The sequence below is a fragment of the Zootermopsis nevadensis genome, unplaced genomic scaffold, assembly GCF_977971745.1.
Source record: "Zootermopsis nevadensis isolate Lab colony 2312 unplaced genomic scaffold, Znev_1.0 Znev_ptg000002l, whole genome shotgun sequence".
Taxonomy (NCBI): domain Eukaryota; kingdom Metazoa; phylum Arthropoda; class Insecta; order Blattodea; family Termopsidae; genus Zootermopsis; species Zootermopsis nevadensis.
Window position 1 is genome coordinate 21,453,294 of NW_028259134.1, and position 24,575 is coordinate 21,477,868.

General features: G+C 38.3%; 1 protein-coding gene across 11 annotated transcripts in view; it reads right to left on the reverse strand.

Annotated features, from left to right (window-relative positions):
* Positions 1-6: 6 nt before the first annotated feature.
* The window catches only part of chb (CLIP-associating protein), an 89,741-nt gene continuing 65,172 nt past the window's right edge, over positions 7-24,575 (reverse strand). For 9 of the 11 annotated variants that reach the window (XM_087356267.1, XM_087356293.1, XM_087356286.1 and 6 more), the window contains 15 exons: positions 23,404-23,517; positions 22,717-22,945; positions 21,869-21,980; positions 20,908-21,057; positions 18,939-19,001; positions 17,940-18,107; positions 17,371-17,534; positions 16,272-16,596; positions 15,914-16,137; positions 11,358-11,550; positions 10,326-10,446; positions 10,061-10,241; positions 9,537-9,714; positions 8,853-9,059; positions 186-6,393 (listed from right to left, as the gene is read on the reverse strand). In XM_087356267.1, coding sequence (XP_087212393.1) covers positions 6,193-6,393; positions 8,853-9,059; positions 9,537-9,714; positions 10,061-10,241; positions 10,326-10,446; positions 11,358-11,550; positions 15,914-16,137; positions 16,272-16,596; positions 17,371-17,534; positions 17,940-18,107; positions 18,939-19,001; positions 20,908-21,057; positions 21,869-21,980; positions 22,717-22,945; positions 23,404-23,517 — 2,630 coding nt within the window. In that variant the 3' untranslated portion in view covers positions 186-6,192. Of the gene's footprint in view, positions 158-185; positions 6,394-8,852; positions 9,060-9,536; positions 9,715-10,060; positions 10,242-10,325; positions 10,447-11,357; positions 11,551-15,913; positions 16,138-16,271; positions 16,597-17,370; positions 17,535-17,939; positions 18,108-18,938; positions 19,002-20,907; positions 21,058-21,868; positions 21,981-22,716; positions 22,946-23,403; positions 23,518-24,575 lie in introns of those variants that run through there. The other 2 variants (XM_087356247.1, XM_087356258.1) reach the window with 2 other exon arrangements.

A 24,575-nucleotide genomic window follows, 5' to 3' on the forward strand; every position in this document is an offset into this window, starting at 1 on the left:
TCAGTGTCTCATTAAGAGGTATTATATTTCAACCACTATCACTGTTAAATATTCAAGAAAGTGTGACATGTTTAGAAGTAAGACATCTTACTTTGATTTTAGGGCATCTGATGATAGTAGAACAAAGGTTAAGGGGGACAGCAGGAAAGGACACAGACTGCAACAGAAAAATCAGACACATAACAAACTGAAAGGAATGGTTTTAAGTTTTAAATATTTGATCATTATACATTATGTAATATTTTGTTAATAAGTTACATTAATGAGAAATATTCTGGCGCTTGCAATATACACAACACACATCATGTTCCAAAATGTCAGCTACTAGGACACCTCATCCTTGATGGTGGTGAATGAGCACTGACATCCCTACAGTCAGATATAGGGTCAACCAAAAATCAGTATACAATTGGTCTTTAGACTGTAAAACACTACAGGCAAACATATCAGTTTCTGCAATATGCAGCACAACTTTGGAAATAAATTAAAAGTATTTTCTTTGGATTATGTCTATCATATGAATAAAATGCATATATTTTTCTCCATCTTTGACTTCAGGTATGAAAGTGGGGTGGCTACTCTGTGTGGCATAATAGTAGTTTAAATCACTAGACCTAAGGTAACTTTGTTTCCATTTTCAAGCTTAAAGTAAATGAAATTACTCTGGCTACCAAGTATCATACAATTCTTATCCAGATGATGGATAAAGTCCAAGGAAAATACTCCAAAAATACACTAGATTCTGTCACAAATCCTTAGAATCACAAACGTATTTGTATGTGTGTGTGTGTGAACAACCATATCTGCCTCCTCCTAACCCTTAAACTGTGTCAAGTGGATTACTTTAAATCTGATATAAATCTTTGTCAATGCCATGAGTGAAATGAATTTCGTTGTCATTTACAAAAATGTTGTGTAAATTGTATGAATGCACATCTCACCGCCTATGTTCCCAATGACAGAAAACATATTTTGCAGGCTTTCGGGGAGTGAAAAAGTCTATCATTTGCAACCAAGAATTTAACTTGACATTTTTCACTCGGTGCAGGCAAGTCACCTGGATAACTCCAGTCAAATGACACTTTACTGACCTGAAGCCATTTGCCTGCTATACTTTATTAGATATCTATAAATAATAGAGCAACATACAGCAACAGATAAGAGGGTTTTGAAAGTTATGAATCACCCCTTCACATTTCTTGCATACATTAACAAAACCACCCATTCAGAAAACAGCTCATCAACTTGTTCCACATTTAACTCTGAAATTCTACATCCTACAGATACAGATTTGTAACCAACTTGTAATTAGTTCAATATTTCTTTATCAAATCTTAATTTGACCATAATAATATAAACAAATCTATATATAAAATTGTGTTACACTGTCAGTTCATAAGACTGTACCTGAATGTTGTCCAATAGTTCACAAACTATCAAACCAATAGTTTCTCATCTTACAAACATCAGCAATGCTAGAATACCTTAGCATTTGTTAGTTGTTAAGTAGCCAATTTGATAACTTGCACATTATAATGTCTTAAAATCCCAAATGATGTAGAAGCAGCTCTCTAAGAAGCAATTTTTGTGTTATCACCGCATTATCATACCATCGGAAAAAAAAAGTGACATGGTACAGTCTCAATCCCAACAGCAAAGAGCAGACAAACAATCTATGTACAATGCAAGAAAGAATTCTTCCAACTGGTTATAATGCAAACATATGCACACTCACACTAGTATAAACTTTTCTGAACTGTATCAAATCCCCCACTATATTTCAGCAACACAACATTACATGTAATGCAAAGATAACCACACAGTCATTTTAGAGAAAATACAAAGCAACTGTTTTAAAATCTTGATATTTATGTCTCACATTATATAATAAACCTCAAACAGATCATACACTGGGGGGGAAAAAACAATACACTATATCATCATCAGCTATAAAAATGGCACACAAAATTATTTTAACTCAATCTTCTGCAGTTCCTTGCATGTAACTTACACCAGTCCTGGAGACAGCAGTATTTCAGTACATACAACAGATCAAGCCAAGTCCCAGTAACACTGGTATGTTAAGCAGACTGAAGCAACAACATTTGTTGAAATGTAAGGTTCTTGCAGCAAAGATCTTGACTGCACAGCACGCAGTCTTGTGGATGGTTACCAATGTTTTTGAAGAATGTCAGTAGCCACCTACAAGACTACATGGCACCAAAATTCAAAAGCCCACAGACAACAAACAATGCTTCTTATTTTCATTTTGCAACAGTTAGTTTATAAAACACATGTAAATTGCTTTAACCCTTCCACCGCTCGCACACAATGCCGAGCAGTGACAAATAATACATCACGTTAAGCACTGAATGGGTTAATAATGTCAAAAAAGATTCAAACTAAAACAGCGGCCATCTTAGCTTCTTTTGACTAGCACCACTGCAACAAGTTCCCTTAGTGTACCATCCCGTTTCTCTCTTGCGAAACGCAAATCTGGACAAGAATAGCCGAGCGATGGTCACATCACAGTGTTCCTGTAACTCACTATATCATCCACAGAAAGGCCTCAAAATATCTACACTAAGTGTTTTTTTACATCTTATTAATTATTATCCTCAATGTTACTTACAATACTAATAAATCAGCAATGGCTTGTATCACATACATGCAGCAAACACCCAGAAATAATTTGAAATTAAAATGCATTGTAATCAAGTCTTTCCATGTGAGATTTAAGGTTCTCATGGTGGCAAGCATGAAGACAGCTGTCTTCTGGGGTGTTGTGCCATGTCACCTGGTAGAAGCTTGCCAATGTTATCAGACATGGCGAAACAACCTAGAAGACAGCCATCTTCCAGTTTTTCCTTTCTTACAAAGATAACAGTATGTTCTTATTTCAACAAGATCAAAAGGTTCAATCTAGTACAGAGTGAATTCAGATGGAAATGACATACATGTTTCAGCAAACAGCATGAATATTGTCAGAAATAATAAAAATATGACCAACTGCAACCACCTGTGTGTTTAAGTATATTTTATACTTCATAATGCTAATCAAGACAGGCTTACCAATGCACAGCCATTTTTATGGGAGCAATATTGTTAGAATATGTTATCTCAGCGTTTTCCACTATTGAAAATTTACAAGAAATCCACTTTTCTAATGGAACAGAACAAAATATATTCAAATTAATCTTGCTGCTATTTAAATCAACACACCATAGTGCAAGAAAAAGTTTTTATTAACTGTCTCTACACTGTTCCAATGCGTCATGATTCAGAAACAAAGCCTGGTTAGTTGAGCAATATGAAATACAGAAAACATGCCTGTCAGTTTTTGCCTTATTTTGGGCTACATCCTGTTCACTTACGTTTATGTGTGTACTTGATATTTTCATGTAATCTAGTGTGTATAATGAATATTTCATAGTCAGCTCTGTACCTGCACTTCAAGGTTCACAGCATTATGCTCGGAAATGGATTAAGCGGTCTGAATGAACACTCGTGAATTAAGACACTTGCTGAGAGGCTTCACTAATTTATGTAAAACAGAGCATGCACAATGCAAAGAGGGCAGATTCTTTAGAAGTTTTTTCAAAAACCAAACCAAAACAGAATAAACTGAAGCATGAAGCATCATTAATTCCAGCCCATAATTAATTAAATAATAATTACGCTACATTTGCATGACCCAAATACTGTGGCCCTCTGAAACAACGTAAAATAAGTGATAGAACTAATCTCAACAAGTATGAAGTATGGAAAAAGTCTGATGTAACAGCTACAGCCTATAATGCGAATCAAACTTCATCATTTTTATACACACAAATTTAATTATGTCGAATCACAGCAACACACTTCAGTCATGGGTACTTTTTTCAGAATTTCTGCTGTAACAAGTGCTTTTCTCCCATTTCTGGATTTACATGATACATATTTGGCAACAAGTCTTACCTGTTTATTTCCATTCTATGCACATAAAATGAGAACTACAGCTAACACAGCATTCTTATATCTTGACTCATCGGGAGCATTAATAGAGAGAGATGCAAAGAACCTTTATGTCCAATCCTCTGAATACATGTATGAGAACACAGCTGTTCCCAGGACCATTCTTCCAGCAGATGCAGAGCCTTGTGCATGGTTATCAGTGTTAGCCCCCCCTATTATCTATCAAGAGTAACACCATCAGTACAAACATCGGACACCATCGGAGTAACAGTACTTTTCAATAAAATTTTCTGTTGGTACAACACATGGAGAATAACAAAAACATTCAACATTTTTTAATCTCTTCCCTATGGAAGCAAATGGCCTGACGCACACCACGGAGATGGCCGTCCCCCTTCGACCAACCTCTACGTTACTCCCACTCACAGAACAGCAATTCACATTTCTCATGCTCTCATTTCCTGCAGGAACAGTAATATCATCTCCCAGCGCATGCAAACTTAGTCATAACAGTGAAACGTTGTACTTACGTAAATTCTGTATTTCAGCAGTAATAAAAAATAAGTTACCAGTAATGCAAACTGTCTCATTTTCCTAATTTAATCATACTGTGTCTTACTGCAGCACATTATATAGCAAGATGTTTCTCATTTTAAGATTTCTAATGCATACTTAGAAAATCATGTATCAATGAGCACCGTATATACTCATGCTCGGCCTTAAATCCAATTACAATTTACAGACCTATACGTACATCTTATTAATGAGACAAAACTTCCCTGATGTCCTTGATATTACTGTCTCCATAGGAGTGTGAATCGATGGATGAAAAGTCTCCAATCATGTCTATCGAACCATATTTTTTTCTTCAATCCACACCTTACCTCCATTTTTAATATCACTTGTGTAACCCATCTTGATCTCATTTGTCCTTTGATTCCGCTCTGTCTCTGACTGCAAATTCCAGATATTTTACTTACTACTTGAACAACAGCCTACATGCAGTCCAGATGGCTGTGTATAGCAGTAGCAACAAACCATTACATCCCTGATCTGAAGTCCGAGCAGGAGCCTCAGAGGTCAAGCAACGACAAATTTCCAATTCCTCTCCAACTGTCACATTCCTGTGTATTAAAAAACTATCCCTTCACGAAGTGATAAAAGTTAACTTCACTGTTCTACTTATCTCCCCTCTGATATTAACTTCACTGCAAAAATTATAAATGTGGATATTTACTTTTTCAATTCATAATTTATTTTTCCTGTAATACGTTCTACAACCTTGAAATATCTGCGTAACAACTAGTTTGATATGCTGATCAACCTTGTAAGAAAATGTTTATTGTTTAAACTTGTGTAATAATACTCAGCACTGTTTTATTCGAAATCAATATAAAACGAGTTCATACAATTTAATCTCTGTATTCTACATGCTGAACGCTTCACACACCTGCTCTCTTTAGCAAGATGCTATCTCTAAATACTGCTGATTTATTTTTCATTTTTTAATGTGCTCCTTTAATTTAAGTGACAAGACCATCCATACTATTGCAAATCATTCTTTCATTTCAGTGTTTGTTGCACAGTAACATTCGTTATTCAGAGCTCTCTTCTAAAACCCTGCTCAGAGAGTCAAATGGTAATGTAGAAGACTGTATTCCCAGAAAATATATCTAAATATGTATTTCTCCACAACAGAAGAAGTGCACACAACTATCTGATAGGGACACAGCATCCAAGATGTTTAGAGAGGGACTATTCTGATAAAGTGCAGGTACTGAAAGATACCATTGCGCCACTGATCATTAACACACTCTCCTCCAAATTACCATTTGAATCTCCATACAGAAGGAAATTGTGAAAAGTAAAATTTACTTCATAATAAACAGTTAAGTGAAAGAATGACCTGCAATTGCAGATGGTCTAATTAAAAAAAGCTAAAAGAACACAAATATGAAGTAGGAAAAATCATTATTAACAGACAACATCTTGAAATGAAGAACAGGTGTCTCGAGAATGCAGAAAAAGAGCAAAACATTTAAAACAAAGATTAAATCATAATAATTCATCTTACAGTCATTTAGGATAAAAACAGTACTACGAGTATTACAAGAATTTAGACAAGAAACATTTTCTCACATAATTAATCGGAATCAAACTAATTATTCCAGAAATATTACAAGTATATCACCTAGCAAGTGTCTCATGGAAAGGAAAGACGGTGTACCTGCAATCTCATTATGGAGGGGCATTCTTGGGGGAGGTGGGTACAGAGGATCCCTGTTGTGCACGTCTGATGTACAAGTGCAGAAGCTTCAGTTTGCTGCCATTCAGAGCCTCAAGGTGCGGCTGCAATGCATCCTCTCCCACTATCGAGTGCAAAGCCACCATGCAGAACACGGCTGATTTGCGAACTGAGCTATCTTCATTGTCATATGCCTGTTTCAGATAGAACATCCTTAGTATTGTGACTACATAATGACTCCAGGATAGCCAGTTATTTTTTTTTATTCTTACAGGAAATAAATAATTGAACTGGCTGTCTTCTGAGATGTTGCACTGTTTAGTCTGGCAGATACTGACTCCAAGTTTCTGAGGTGCTTACTGCCTCCATTATTTGGGCGATGAAATGCCAGTCAATATCTTTTGGACTACATTGCACAGCACTCCCGAAGACAGCCGTCTTCATATTCACTGTCACAAGAATCTAAAATCTCACCATATTAACCTGTTCTGCCATCTTCCACTTATTCAGAGGATAAACATTTTTTGCCCTGTCAATTAGTTAGTCTTCAAGACAAAGATCTGCTATATCAGTGGTACTATGTACTGAAAGGAATCATCAATGAAGCTGTGATATATTTGCAGTTTTATTTAACAAAACTGTCAGTTGTATCCTAATGTAAGGTACTACCCCAGGATTAGCCTGGAGGGACTGAGGAAACTACAAAAAAAAAAAACCTCAGTCAGGACAGACAGTCTCCAGGCAAACATTCAAACTCAAAGATTTCTGTCTTCTGGGTTGTTGCGCTGTGTATTCATCGACCTGATGACGGAGGCAGTATGACCTCTGAAACGTCGGTTAACAACGACCAGACTACACAGCGCAACAACCCAGAAGACAAAAATATTCATACTCATCGCCCTGATGACAGAGGCAGTATGACCTCTGAAACGTTGGTTAACAACGACCAGACTACACAGCGCAACAACCCAGAAGACAGAAATATTCATACTCATCGCCCTGATGACAGAGGCAGTAAGACCTCTGAAACGTCGGTTAACAACGACCAGACTACACAGCGCAACAACCCAGAAGACAGAAATATTCATACTCATCGCCCTGATGAAGGAGGCAGTATGACCTCTGAAACGTTGGTTAACATCGACCAGACTACACAGCGCAACAACCCAGAAGACAGAAATCTTCATACTCATCGCCCTGATGACGGAGGCAGTATGACCTCTGAAACGTCGGTTAACAACGACCAGACTACACAGCGCAACAACCCAGAAGACAGAAATATTCATACTCATCGCCCTGATGAAGGAGGCAGTATGACCTCTGAAACGTTGGTTAACATCGACCAGACTACACAGCGCAACAACCCAGAAGACAGAAATCTTCATACTCATCGCCCTGATGACGGAGGCAGTATGACCTCTGAAACGTCGGTTAACAACAACCAGACTACACAGCGCAACAACCCAGAAGACAGAAATATTCATACTCATCGCCCTGATGAAGGAGGCAGTATGACCTCTGAAACGTTGGTTAACATCGACCAGACTACACAGCGCAACAACCCAGAAGACAGAAATATTCATACTCATCGCCCTGATGAAGGAGGCAGTATGACCTCTGAAACGTCGGTTAACAACGACCAGACTACACAGCGCAACAACCCAGAAGACAGAAATATTCATACTCATCGCCCTGATGAAGGAGGCAGTATGACCTCTGAAACGTTGGTTAACATCGACCAGACTACACAGCGCAACAACCCAGAAGACAGAAATCTTCATACTCATCGCCCTGATGACGGAGGCAGTATGACCTCTGAAACGTCGGTTAACATCGACCAGACTACACAGCGCAACAACCAAGAAGACAGAAATCTTCATACTCATCGCCCTGATGAAGGAGGCAGTATGACCTCTGAAACGTTGGTTAACATCGACCAGACTACACAGCGCAACAACCCAGAAGACAGAAATCTTCATACTCATCGCCCTGATGACGGAGGCAGTATGACCTCTGAAACGTCGGTTAACATCGACCAGACTACACAGCGCAACAACCCAGAAGACAGAAATATTCATACTCTGATGACGGAGGCAGTATGACCTCTGAAACGTTGGTAAACATCGACCAGACTACACAGCGCAACAACCCAGAAGACAGAAATCTTCATACTCATCGCCCTGATGACGGAGGCAGTATGACCTCTGAAACGTTGGTAAACATCGACCAGACTACACAGCGCAACAATCCAGAAGACAGAAATATTCATACTCATCGCCCTGATGACAGAGGCAGTATGACCTCTGAAACATCGGTTAACATCGACCAGACTACACAGCGCAATAACCCAGAAGACAGAAATCTTCATACTCACCGCTGTGAAAACCTCAAATCTTACATTCAAACTCAAACTTCCATAAAATTAAGAAGCTAACCTGTCACCAATGAAGTGTGGCGCAAAAATTCAGGATCCAGGGACTAAATGTTATTATTATAATCTGCTATGATGGCAAGATCATGTCATACATACAGCTGATCAGTCTAAGCTCAATGTAATTGTAACACAACGAGAAATTTGTTATATATCTAAGAAATGAGATTTTGGCAGTATGAGCTATTCTCCTCCAAAGTGAAATTCACTGTATCAGCTCACCTTGATGAGTCCTGGCATGATATCAGCAAGGTGTGGTTCCATAACCTCCTTGCTCTTCTGTTCAACCAATTTTGTGAGCATTTTAATAGCTCCCTGGTTCACTGGGTATTCTCCCGTTGTAATGAGTGGGTTAAGTACTCGGATCACAACATCAGGAGGCAGCACTGTTCCCATTGTGGCTGCGCACGCCTCTGCACTTCTCAGTACCTGTCACAACACAAAAGATACAAAGTACATTCTGAAGCACAAAATGAAATTATTCTGCTAGAGAAAAACTAAGTAGCACAAGGAAAAGTTTTACTCCCATTTTATGGAAGACAATTTGGTATCTGCTCCTAGTATAACAGTCCATGTCCATCTATGACACTTCACTGTTTAAGTGTGCCATTCGTGCAATGCAGAAATTTTTTTAAAGTAAGTCCTGATGGTGGAAACCCTGGTAGCAAAAAATGCTGACAAGGTAAGAGTGTGTTCTGGCAGTGTGCAAGTTTTGGGGGGAATCTGGCTTCAGTCACTATGAAAATGTTTTTATGTTTAAGTTAATATATAAATTATATCACTGTTGAGCAAAATGAGGTTTGTTTCCATCAACTATGACTTAGAATAATGTGCATACAATTTATTGCTAATTTCCATCAAATAACACACATCAAAGTCAATCACTTAGTATGTAAGCAAAATTACCTCCTTACTGCTGTCCTTGTGAGACTGTAGCACTTTGAGCAAAAGCAGCTCTGTATAGTTATGGAAGCAGGCACCAATAGAGGGCTTCTTCAACATTTCTGCCAGCACAGTAAGAGCCAGTGCACGCACTGACCCCTCCGGCTTCGTCAGCTGGTCCAGCAAAACCCTCAACAAAGTCCTGCAACAATAGATCTGATTTAGTGAATTTACTCAACTTCTCTACTCAACTACTCGACTTGTAGGAAGATACCAATCTCTCACAGAAACATACTGTCTCCCACACACTCGTTATCTACCTAAAAGTCCACGTAGCATCACGAACCAGAAAAAAGAACATCATCATTTTCTACGCACTTCCCCAACCTATCAGCATTATCATCAGCTCCTCATTTCCACAATTCTGAGCCACAGAACTGGACAGAATGAAAATATGATAAGAATAATATTAAAGATGCTGAATAAAATGATCTTAAGGAACAATATAATGATCTCAACTCATGACCCCTGGTAATATTAGTACTCACTTGAAGTTCTCCATAACAACGAGGGTGCTACACTCCCTGATGAGGCGAATAAGTTGCATCAGCACTGCCTTACGCTCTGCTTCTGTTCCTTCGCACCCTGGACTTCCTCCACTCTGTTCTGCTACCCGCAAAGCATCAATCACCTTCCTAACTTCTTCACTCTCCTCCTGGTGGTGACTCTCTGAAACATGTTTCTGGAATGACAAAAGCTGAAGAGGCTCAATTGTGAACAGGCAACGAAAGTACAATGTAGTACAATAGTTACCATGAGGAATGAAGCCGTTGTCTCCATCCAGCGAGATCTCTGCCATAGACTTTTCAATTCCGTTATAGTCCCGCAGTGAGTTGAGGCGGTGTGTTGGTGACGACAGTGATGACGATCGGCCCTGAAATACGGCAGTAATTTACAGTTTGAGTTAAATTTCAGGTTCTTATGGTGGCGAGTATAAAGATCAATGTCCCCTGGGTTGTTATGTCATGTAGTCTGCTAGAAGTTTGCTGACATTTCAGAGCTGCCTCCTGCATTTGAAATGTAGTAAACTTCTGTCAGACTACATGGCATAACAACCCAAGAGACATGTCTTAATATGACATTAAAAAATACAAACAATTAAGAAAATGGGCTGTGTTATGAGGCATTAAATACAAATGGACAGACTAACTTGAAAAGATACAATCAGAATCACATAGTACCTACTTGAACTTTTAATTGTACTCATAAATCAATTCCAAATTGGAGCACAATGGGTTAATATCAAAGCAGGAAAGTCCTGAAAACATATATTTTTGCATATTCTATGACTCCAAATCATGACTGAAGTTTACCAACATTTTTGTGAGATTCTATGGGCAATTATTTAAAAACTGGAAGTAAATTAATATTACTGGGTGTGTGGACTTTGTCAATTATTTGATATTCGGAACAGAACAGAACTTTCAGAAAGTGAATCTATTTCCCTCCTCAAACAAGAAGGTGGGGAATACCCACTCAGCTTGGTCATCAAAGAAAGCCAACGTCAATCACTGGATAACCAAAGTCAGTGGGCGATTAACATCACCTTACAAAAGGGAGAGCCACACCACAGGGGAACATTACGTTTTTCTTACGAGACTAATTATGATACATAAAAATTGACAAGGAAGAAGGCCGTGTCAAATTACAAATGCTTTAAAACATTTCTATAGGTTGGAAGGTGTGCTCAAATGCCTTTATTCAAATCAAGGGAGCACTTAAAGAGTTCGGGACAAGAGCTAGAACATTCATCTTGTTTCTGTTCCCAGCCAACATGTGACTAACCGAGTTGTCCCTGGTAACGGACACGTCCTCCATGTGTTCCTCTAATGTGTCCATCTTGTCTCCGGCCCCAGCTGACATTTGACTGATGCCAGAGTCCTGAGAGGTCGTGTCTCGGTCACGGTCCAGCAATTTGCCAGAACCAAGAGCCTCAAAGCTGTAGTTTTGAATCTCAGCTGTTGTGCGACGCAAAGACCTGCACAGTAAAAACAGTGTTACAGTTTAATGTGGCAGATGATTCTTTTAAGCTCAAAAATCAAAATGTCTCGCTTAAAATGTGGTTTAATTTTTACGTCCTGAGTAAACTACTGTACAGGATAGTGGAGCAAAAAGCATACTGACTCACGTCATAGAGCAGACCCTGGATAATGCCATTTTAAATGATGATATTCTGGAAAACAAGTTAGAGAGCACGGCCTCATATAATAACAATGGATGAGGAACAACAAAGACCATAATATGATGTGCTGATTGTGGGATAGACCAATGACAACAGGATGAAGATAAAACAATCAGAAAATCATGTCATTCCACATTTAATCTTCATATAACACATATTTTCACCTACGGAACCCTTCCGATTTTTTCTGTAACAATTTTCAAGGCCCACTGAAATTTTATGTAACACAATTTCAACCCAAACGCTTTGTAACCTACTGATTCTACATCCCTGAAAATGAAAACAAACATGACAGCAGAAAATAAGAGTTTATAAAACAACCTAACTAGCCGACAACTACACCTTGTTTCAAGAGTCTGTTGCTCCGCATGCCCTGCATATGTACTAAATGCAAAGGCACGCACACAGGCTGCGTGTCTGAGCTAGCGAAAACAGATCATGTTAGCCAGGCAGTCAGTTTGGCATCAAAGGTCATCAACATCTGGCATAAACTTTTATTGGAGGTGTCTTACAGCTTACATGCAGTCTAAATGGCCATGCACTGTAGCACATATTACTCAACCAACAAACTCCAGAGTTAAGGAGTTAAAGGTCAGGCTGAAAGTTCCATAATAAAGGAGTTTAAATGCAATATTACCATACAATAAGGTCAAAATCTTCTGAATTCAGTCCAATGTTGCATTAATCGCTACCAAATAACTACATAAACCATACTTCAAGCAAACAAAGAACAGTGACATGCATCTGCAGCTTTAAATACACTTTGTAATGTCCGCAGTTGCAACTGCCATGGTTTCCAGTTGATCACTCACATTTTTACTCTTACTCTTTCATAACAAAATTTAAATAAAATTGAAACATTCAAACAAGTCACATAACAGAACCAGACAGATAACACAGCGAAGAAAACTGTGACCTTGGAAACTACGTCCTGAAAAACAGCATCCACAAGAATGCAAGAACTGTGTTCACACCACAACACAACAATCAGATTGCTTACATAATAAGGCACACAGAAACATACTAATTTTGGGAACAACTAACAATATCTTCCCAAATGCATGTTTTCACATGTCCTACGCTCAGCTCACTGTGATGTCATATGCAAGGAATGTGACTGCACCAGTGGGTAACACCCAGCAGTTATGCCAAGTAATGATACCCAAAGTTTCTCTGTTAAGGAAGAATGCTCGCAACACATAACCACACTTTTCATCAGGCAGTGTGAGCACATCAGTTCCTCACTGGCAACTGATCCTTTCTTCTTAAATCGGCTCACTTTTCTTCTTCAAATTTTCAGCCTAAAAACATGTTTCACAAAACCTCTTTTTTCAGAGACATTTTACTTTGAAATAAAAACGTGTAACAGATATACGAGAAATGAGAGGATCTGACATGATCAAGACTTCTGAAAGTCCATGTTCAACTCAGAGGGAAATAATTTCACCTCTCAGATGTGTTCTCTGTAACACAAAACTACAATCCTCACAGCACAGAGAGAAACACGTGAAGGAAAGTGCCCGAAGTTCTTCTCAAAACTTATTTTCATTTAGACTGTGGTCTGCTTATACTATTAGTTGAAAAAAAAGAAATGTTCATTTTTTACAGTCCAGAAGTCACACATTTTTCAATCATAGTGGCATCAGGCTGACTCTCCCCCACATCCAAGGAATCCTATTCATAATTTCAGAAGTATTTTTGGGCCACAAAACCCAATCCATAAAATATAACGAAGAAGTCCTGCCATTTCTGACGCTTAATTTTACTCCACTGGTGCAGTGAGCGGATGCAGAGAGATACAACAAAGAGATGGAGATACTTACCAGCGCTCGCTGTTGGGAGAGAAACAACAATACTTCAATTCAAGGCAAAACATGATGGTGCAGCGACCACCAGCCATGCACCCCCACACAATACATAGTTACTGCAGCTATTCACCGTTCGGGACACAAATCTACCGATATTTTGAACAAAATGAGTCCGGCCAGCTACTGTAATGATATTGCTATTACCGGTGACTTTGTTCATCTTATGGTATTCTGAAACTGGATCTATTTCTATCCTCAAATAAAAGGGTAGGGAGTATGTACTCAGTTTGGTCCATTGGCATGAGATTAGCTGTTTGTAACGGGGTAAACTGAACAGGTACTCCAAACCTTTTAATCTGAGGACAGAAACAGATTAGTAATATACGAGTGACAGAATCTTTTATAGTTTAATGATGTCCTGCCATGAAATTGAAATGTGTTTACTCACAAGAACAGACAGCTGCTTTGATACAGCTCAAATTACTGCAACTTGAACAGCACAAAAACAGAAAGTACTCAACTAATAATTATTTTTTCCTTCAATACTGCACTGCAAAGTGCTTTCACATATTCCAAAACATCTCATGCACTCTTTTTAGGGCTTTCACAGTCCACAATTCATTCTGTGCGGATTTTGCTGTTCTGACTTCAACAGGTTTATCCAAGAATAACTGCATACATCACTATTCATCAAAGTAATTCCAAAAAATGTGATCCCTATTTCCAAGAGAATGCACTATTATTAGTCTAAGGATTAGTCACACATAACTTTATGACTGAAATATTTATTGCATCAGTAAACATTATTCTTCAGAGCAAGACTTTATTTTATAAACCTGCTGAAACCTGGATGCGACTTTCTAAATCTCTCAATGGTACAGCAAACTAAAAGCCGTGTACCATTATCCTCTTTATTTTTATCATGGGTTCGTTTTGTTTTCTTAACAAAAAAATATTTTAACCACAACAGAAGTAGGAGGTTTTGGTATATGTGAAGGTTATACCGCTCCAAAAGTGCAAGTGCAGTCACATGTGCGCATCACTACTCTACTCATCCTCCCTGCCCTTTTAAGTTTAAACTTTCAAAATCTGAAACAATTCATCATAACTGCATACGTCTAGTCTGCATAATGTGAGCAATGTTCACTTCCCCAAATTGTTCGAGTCTAAATGCGCTAAAAAGAAATCATTTGTCTTTAACAATAAAACCGAAAAAGATGGGATGTGCAAAACTGGGGGCCGCACAAAAATTATACATCTACTGCCTCATCTTCCTTTAAATATACAAATACGTCAGTGTGTCAAATCTTACAGCATGCAGACAGAATTATCTTTCAGTAACAACTGTACACGAGAAAGAGTTCAGGCTATACAATAATTTTCAGAGTGAAATTTATTTACAACAATCCAGTAAACACTCTTACTTTGCAAACATTTGTTTTCAACAGCACAAATCCTTTAAAATGGGGCACAACATACTTATCATGTGAAGATGCAGTATGTTCCAGCAGTAAAAATATTTATAATATCATAAGAATTACCAGTAAATGAGATGTTTAATTCAGTTTCAAGAATGTGTAGCATTCTTCCAGAAATTAAAAATTTATAAATTAATATTATAACACGAGGACACATGGAAAATTGTTGTTCGCTTCAAGAGGAACGTGTCACTAAGTGAGGTACGTGTGTACTTTCAAGTGTAGAAATGTTTAGGGCAATATACTACTCCTGTATGATCTGAATGAAGAATTCCTGGAAAGCAACAAGTGCTGTGAACACTTCATTTAACAAGTAAACTAAGAAACATAAAAACATTTCTAAATTGTGGGGATGGGGGAAGAGTTCTAGGGGCAAGGAATATTAGTAACTGCCCTACCATATGCAAGTGTAGCATTAACGTAGCACAGCCAACGGACAGCGAAAACTTCAAAATAAAAATTTATTTATATAACCATTATGTAATGAAAATGATCTGGAAAATATCTGTTTCAGATTCAAAGAAAACAAACATGCACTTTCTAACTGTAATTTTGTGATCTTTAGAAGAAACTGAGGGTATGCTCCAATGAAAGTTTTTTCAGTTCAAAGCTTTCAGAAGCATACAGACATCAAGACATCGCAACCCAAGTTTCATTTTAAAATATGCACAATGCTTATAATAAAGTTTAATACGAATAAGAATAAAGGTTTCCCCATTCTCTACATAGGGACGCATCAAATTTGGCACTCATAACATCGAGTATTACATTATCCTCAAGTGAAGTTCACAGAAGGTTAAATGAACCAATAGATACCAGTCATGTTGCATGTAAATAAACAATAAATAGTTCACATTTACTAGCATCACTTACCTGTACACTTCTTCTGGGTTCAAGTTGTCATCATCAAGGTTTCCAATGGAGTTGCCACGCAAGGATCCTCGCGGCTGCAGCTGTTGGGGTGTGGTGCATCCAGGTGACTGCAAGCGAGGCGAGGACGTGACATGAGATGATGGAACTGATGGTGACGGAGGAGAACTCCCACTGCCACTGCTACTTCTGCGAAGATGACTATGTACCAGTGTCGCTGCAGCCTCCTGCAACAGCAGAACAATTTAGTACATGAAATTGTCATCTGTTCATTTTCAAAATAATTTCCAAATTTCTTTCCAGTGCTTTGAGACACTTTGCTGTCTTCTTATTGGACTGCTAGCCTGACATAGAACTTCACCTGGTAGTCAGTTGGTAGGCCTGCCAGTATCATTGTGAACTGAGGTGTGTTGAGGTTGAACAGTGCTATAACGGCCGCCTGAGCCGCTCTTCTGATCTCACTGGACTTGGCATCACTAGTCCACCCAATTATCTTAGAAAGGGCAACAGGTGTGCAGTCTCGGCCTGAGATGATCACAGGGCCAAATGCCGATGCCTCCATGCATGTGGCAAGCTGAGTAAGAAATGTCAGGATTGCCACCTTCACCTTCGAGTTGGGTGTCTGTGTTCCATCCACCAGGAACCGCATAACAGCATTCATTTGCAGCTCTGCTGGGAATGATTCCCTACACAAGCGAGAATAAAAACAGATCCACATAACAAGTTTAACTCCTGCTGTACATGATGCTCTAATTAAACATTACACTTTTTAAGAAACATGGCTCAGAATACATTTTATCTGTAACATTCATATTCACCACATAGAATAATGAGCTTTCCCAAAGAATGCACATGGAAAATACATTTACTACATTGCACTGGATATTCCAAATCTAGTTCTGTTAAACTTACACATCTACAGCTCCGTAACATCAAACACCATCTTGTAAAATTAGAACACACTAAATTCCACTTTCATTTATTGAAACATAAATGCATGTTGCATGCAGTTTTTATTTATTTATAGCTTACATAACACAATAGCAAATAAATTACATATTACACTTGTGTATGTGGTGGTGAAATATGTGCCATACAGCATAGTTAGATCCGAAAGAACACAATGTATTCCAATCCACAGTGACATCAGCTAAGCGCCAAAATTTGTTTAATTCTAATGAACTTGTCCATGTTTTCAAACAAAAATTTTAAGATGCCTGTCAACTGAGACGACATATGCCGTGGAGTCTTGTAGAAGCTTGATGACGCTTCAGAGGTATTTACTACCTCCACAATCGAGGTGATGACAAAGGTAGTAAGCATCTCCGAAACGTCAGTAGACTTCTAATAGACTACATGGTGCAAGATCCCAGAGGACAGCCATCTTCATATATGCTACCACGATAATTTGAAAACTCGTTTCATGTAAAGTTTGTCGCAAATGCAAAATTATCGCTCACCTCACAACAGACAGGGACTTGTGTATTTTGTTCTGAATGGAGCCTAGCAGGTCTCCACCCAGCTTGTTAACAAGCCTTGTCAGCAGCACATACAGCCAGTCATTCATGTCTGCTTTGTGGGTCAGAATCAGCTCATTCAGTGTGTCCAGGAACAGGCTGAACACCTGTGCAGAATATAAATGTTATAGTACACCAGCTGCTTGTTGCATTCACAAATTAAGTCGAGGAAAGAACACGGACTGAGGGTGTTTGAGAACAGATCGCCGTTTGGGTGATGAAGTGATTGGAACAAGGAAAAAGCTGCATGATGAGCAGCTCAATAATTTGTACTCTTGGGATGAAAAAATAAAGAAGGATGACATGCATAAGTATGCATAGGGGAAAAGAGAAGTGTGTACAAAATCAAGAGACAACTTGGAAGACCTAAGCATAAATGGAAGGCGATTAGCAGAAGGGAAATAAGTGGGAGGGTATGGACTGGATTCACCTGGCTCAAAACAGAGACCACGGGCAGACTCTAAACAAACCCCTTCAAAATGTACTTAACTAAAATTAAATTACTGACTCACCTTTGTGTGAGAATCCATGAACATTTTGGTAAAAATGTCAGTGACTCGCTTTAGTTCTGACCCTGTGAGAGCATTTCCATTCTGAAAATAGTTCTGCAAGCCAACCAATCCCTCCTTGCGGTCCGCCCAGTGCGTGCTAGCACAGTTACCAATGATATCTGTAATGTCCTGAACACACAGCAACATCAACAGCTTTAATTCAGTACGCTGAAAATGGCAACACAGCTCAATCCAACAACAGCCAAGCACATTACACTACTACAGTGTCATTAAATGTAAAGAGAAAAGATCAAAGGTTTGGCAGGAATATAACATTCTACAGACAATTACAGCCTTTCCCTTACTAAAATTCCCTCACTTCTTGGTAGAAATTACAAATCAATGTAAAAACTTCCCTCAAATCCAAATAAGAGATGTTTACAGCACATTAATAAAACTTCTGCACGACTATCTGCAGTAGACAGCAGAAGAATTTAATACCATGAACGCACCATAACATTTTCTAACCTGGCTCCCACTTCCACCACAACATTTTTGGAAACTACCTCCCTGATATTAAGCCACATGCCTCCATCTAACAACACATGCATCCCATTTTGGGCAGGCAAAATCTATAGCAGAACAAATATAGGATATTATCTTCAGAAAGATTTCCAAAGGTTTCATTAAATTTTTTTTTAACTTTTTCAAAACTATACTTAGCTTGTAAAATTTAAAGCTTAGCATTCTTAGCTTTCTATTGAAGATAAAATTCTACTGCACAATTATTATGTTACAAAAATTTCAATTCAGAAGTTGTTTCAACTTTTAACTGCACCTCAAATTAGTGTGAAGCTTCAAGGACAGTGAAAACCAAAGAATCCAGATAGAACAAAGTTTAACTGCAGCCTATGTGATACTGGCTCAAAAATCGAAGATGAGCTACAACCACTCCCATTCTCCAAATCCGTAACTTCAACTTTCTATTTCTCATTTTTGTCAGAACTGCGAATTCCTTACCTTGCTGACTGATTCCAGCATGTCCCTGTAGAGGCGCTGCTGGGAGCCACTCCAAGAGTATGACTGAATGTGCATGTGCGAACGGGGAAGATGTTAGTAAGGGTCAGGCGGGCGGGCAGGCAGACGGGCGGACAAAACATAAACAGGGATCAAACAAACAAGACAGTAATCAAACAACCAACCACAAAAAGGAAGCTCAGATGAGACAGCAGTACAATATTTGGAGATCACAGGGCAAGACCACCTGCTTGTTCTTCGAGCCATTAATGTGTCAATAGCAGATATTACACTTATTCCAAAACCACACCCCTCAAAATAAGCCTATACTAGAGCACAGGAATGCAAAAGGGAAGAAAAATTTCACAGCACTGAGTTCACACCTCAATGTGTCCCGTACACATAATACGCAATATTTTTAAATCTTCTCAGCACAGAATTGTAGACGAAAAATGATTATGTACTGGCAGTAAACAAAAGAGCTCATTGTGTATCTCGAAATACAGATCCTCAGTGAGGGGTTTTATTTAATTAATTAATGTCACTGTCATTACCTCAGACTATTAGAACTGAATGACAGGGTGTTTAATTACAAAGGATACAGAAGGAAACAGTCACTGCCTAATTTTAGGTTCTCTCCTGGAATCTGCTTGGAGGTACTGTGGAAAACCACGAGAAAATTTATCATGACAGGTTGTCTCTGGGCTTATGTTTGAACCTCGCAAATAAAAAGCAGGAGTGCCAACACAGTTAAGAGAGTTTGTTAGACTGGCTTAAGAAACTCCAAACCTACTACTACAGCAGGTAATACAGCCCTAAGACTCCAGCCCAGCCACAAAAAGAAAACAATGCACTCCCCACAAAATAGGCAAATGAAAACAAATTACAGCAACAGCCAAATGTCCAGCAGAGCGTGAAAGACAGAACGAGATAAACCGAAAGGTTTCTTACTTCAACACACGCAAGAGCTGAGCATTGGATCTATCTTTCACACTCCCTGGAACACAACGTTCCTACCATAAAACCTCAACAATCACAAGATCTCAACAGAACATGCCACAAAATGGTCATGGCTTGCTTCAATTTCGCTTTGCGGGCTACCACAAATCCCACTCAGCACAGAATAAATTTTAATAAAAGGTGAGCATAGAAAGAATGCATGATTATAATACTAAATTTTACTTGTGTAAAAACAGGTGCCACAGAGGCAAAAAATTATCATCTTACATTTCTTTGACATGTTAAGTCATTTTTGAGGGAACATTTGTTAATGTTCAAACAGATTTACAATAAATAATTTCTGGATTCCCCTAGTGGCAAAGACACAAAATACTGACCTGTGTCTTTTGACAAGAAAACATCATCTTCTCAAGCTTGACGATTAAAAGCAATAAAAATTGATTAAGAATTTTATCTGAAGTTGGAAACTAAGTTCAAAGAGGGGCAAATTCCCATTCATTTCAGAAATTCACAATGGATTAAGACACCTCCAGGATAACATTATGGATAGGACAAGAAATAAATTTATCTAACTTCCTAGTCTTCATTATAAGATGAACAAGGTCCTACTGAAGCATCTGTTGACAACTGCACTCCCATCAGCTCATGCTCAAGTATTACCGCTCAAACCAACCAAAAGCCTCTGCATTAGAATTCTACAAAATCTACAGCAGGCACCACGCTGGCAGTACATTCTTGTTCACATGATGGGCACATAACTGTGTCTCGTCAAACATTACTATTCGCAGGATTGTACTACATGACACTGATATCTGCACAAAGTCCAGTAATTCAGCGCCTTCTCCTACTTAACTTATGTGACAGCCCTGAATCTCAAAACAATAACCTCATTATTCTGTCACTTCTCGTACAATTCTACGTGGTACAGTCAAACGAGACGGCACTGCACAGCATGCCATCTGCACAACTATATGGCCATACTACCACCACATGAGTAAAAAATTGTACTCACATCTGATGTCCTCCGGTACGATTCAAATGAACGCTCGGAACAAACGCTTGATGTCTCACTGTCATCCGAATGATCATCAAATGGGCGGTAAGATTTCCTACTGTTGGGGATGTTGCGCCCAAAATCACCACTGTCCATTGTGTCAAAGCTCTGTAATAATAAAGTATCACATATTTTGTACAGACACGTTGCATTTAAAAAGCAATGGTGAAAACAGAATGTGTATTTACAATGGAAAGAAAATGAAACAGTTCATACCAGAGGAAGACCAGGTCATTTTCTTTAATGAAATATTTCCATCCCTTCACTACACTTGATTGATATGTCAGTATAAATTGTACCTAAGCACAGAACCATAGAGGTATATAGGAGGGCTGTACGTAAAGCTACACACATTCGTAACCTCAGGTGCAGACGCGACAGAGTGGCCAGCTCTAAACTCTGGCTGCTTTAGTCCCAGCGAAAGTGTTTCTACTTGACAGGACAAAAGTACTTACAAGTATTATAAAGGTCCAGGTTCGCAGAAGCATCAGATGTTTGCAAAAATGTTAGCCAACACCTGAAATAGACTTAGAGACTGACTTTCTCTCAACGTAATATGAAAGTACTACATTTTCTTATGGCATGGCAGATATAAGCCTTTAAAGCATAATGGCAACTATATGAACCAGGATAACTCACCTACATTTTGTATTTATGGATATTATATAATTCTCAAAATTTAGAATGATTATTTCCTTAAACAGAATTAATGAATTTCTTATGTAATGGTGAAATGTTCTGTTTTCTTTGAGGTATGGACTGAATTATTAAATATTACTTAGGCAAACTCCGGCTTGAAAGGGTTAAAATGTTCGAAGTCTGAAGTTTCATTCAGCCAAATAAAACGTAATTCACATTTAAACACAGGCATTACAGAAAGGAACAATCAGTTTCTCGATTCTGGATGGCCATGACTCACCAATGCATCCGCCAAGGCCGACTCAGCTTCTCGGCTCTGCTGTAGAATCTTCTGTGCCATGACGGGTCGCTGGGGCGGACGTTCCGAGCTCATGCTATGGACTGGCCGCCCCCTGTTTCAAGAAAGCGTATGTCATAACAGGAAGTTGTAATGGATTGTTTGCCTATCAATTAATACGCCCAGACATTAACCTGACTCCATTCCAGGTTGTAGTCACGCCAATTTGTGTTTTGCGTTTCACGGAGTAACTGCTCTATCGCCAATGGAAGCCCTTTCCTTAACCCCCTACATGCTACAATTTTACAAGCCTCTTCAATAACACGCACAGAATATTTTTGCCACTTACAGATTTTTGTATTACTGTATTTATAACAAATGAATCTTCATTTTGTTAATATTATAACTATAAACATAATTAAGAAGGCTTTCAGACATCTTTTAGCACTATCACTGTCATTATTTATGTCTGTCATGTTTACCACTGGCAACTGACTAGTCTGATTCAAACACAAAATGTATCCTTCAAATGAAAGTTAGATCAAAGTTAGAAAATGTGGAATAATGAAAATAACGTAATCTATTTTTATGAGCTAGGCTACATCATGTGTGGTTTGTTATCTTTAAATCTGTGTCTTTCAGAATCTTACAAAGCGGACCCACAGCAGCCACGTTAAACTTTGTTTCCATTTTTCTCGTTTAAAATGAAGTGTGGGCTAAGCCCAATGTCGTTCCCAACTCCTGTTTCTGAAAAACAAAACTCTACATTAGAGCACCAGGGTTCTGAAGATAAATTTTTAAGAGCTTTTCAGAATTTTTGTACAGATTACAGACATGAATCAGATTCTCACCAGAGCTTGGAACCAAATGACCGATCATGTATTCCAGTCATGCCAAAGCGGTTCGGACTCGTCTCTCTGCTGCCATCACGGCTTGCACCTGTTGAGCGGGGTATTCCGGAAGACAATCTGCGCGGCCGACCCACAGAATGTACACCATCACCTGTACTTCCTTCCCTACTTGCTGTCGAGTATGTCGCATAGCTCAGTCTTGATGATGGGGATCCTGATCTGCTGCTTGCTGTAACATTTGTTTGATACAAGAACTCAACAATGAAATGAACGAAGTTGTTTGGCATTATTTACAAAATTTATCAATTCCTTTATATTAACTGCAACTTTGGAGACTACTGTTTTAAATAAATAGTCTGAAGGAAATTACATTAGTACTGTGCAGATAAAATGTTATAAGCAAACAATCTTTGAAACAAGTTAAAAGTACAGAAAGAACAATAATAAAGGAAACTTCAAAGTTGAAAGTGAGAAATCTGAAAGTTGTGCTGCTGAAAGGCAGCCACTCTACGAACGTGCCAAAGTTTACAGTAGACTGCTTATGCACAGCAAAGTGCACAATACAAACAAGAACTGAAAAACAGAAAGGTACGAGAGAAAGATTCTATCTTACTATTTTCTTTACTGCGCGCACAACACCGTGAGACCTCAATACTAGCGTAACATCCACTACAAGACACAACTTACGCTGGGACTGGGAAACGCCTGCAACCCGACTCCTCGTCCGACCAACCCGCTCCGGTGAAGTAATGGCACTGATGGTCATTCCTCCACTAACTTCTGGTGTCTTCCTAGGACGAGCTAAAATAGGACAACCCATATCATGCACATAATTCATCACCTCACAAGACTAATTCTAGGTAAGTTCTCAATTCTAGGCTACAATAAATCAATACTTTTTAATAATAAATCTTACAAACACAATTATTTGCATAAGAAAATGAATTCAAGTGTTAGAGATTTCATCATTTGAGAATGTTGTGTTACATCTGTGAAATTTGAAAGCCAATAAAATATGCCTATAAATTTTGTATGAAACACTTATCCTTGTGTTAAAAATTATAAACCTAAATAAAATTGCAAAACTATGACAACTTTCAGATAGTGAAAGCTTACATTACCAAAAATTATGCGTAGAAATAGATCAGCAATCTTTTTAACCCCTTCTGTATCAACTTCAAGGACAAATTACATACTCAATCACGCTGATTCATGGCACAGATTGTAAGCCTTCCACCACAATTAGTAAGGCTCCCCACAGCACACAACAAGACAATTATTAATTTATAATGTATACTAGCACCTCTGAACAGTTCAAAATACTTATAGGAAAGAAGGCATTACATTTTTACCACAAATCTTTGTTTTAGCTTGTTCAAAATAACATAAAAATAAAACTTCAGAGCAGCCATCAAACAAACCAAAAGTTATGCAAGTACACAACAGGGTTTCCAAAGCCAATGCAAAAGCATTTGTAGTAAAAATGTACTCGAATGAGTGTAGCAAACACACAAATTTATACCCCTTAAATTAAATTTAACATACACTAGTAGTAACAACCGACAGTCAGTCAACTTAAATACAGAAAATGTTATATATTTACAAGATTACATGTTTCAGTAAACATTTCTTTTTAACATACTGATATTGATATAAAAAGTAAATAAAATTAGCCAGTCCAACACTGAGACTTCAGAACTTAATTTAGTACATCCACACAAAAATGTACATGTTCTTATAACATGCATATGATGACAGAACACGAATTTAAGCGATGCATTTCAATTGGTACCACTCATAAGAAACAATGCAGTTATTTTTCAAAATATTAATGCTCCAATTCTTCCATTTTTCAAAAA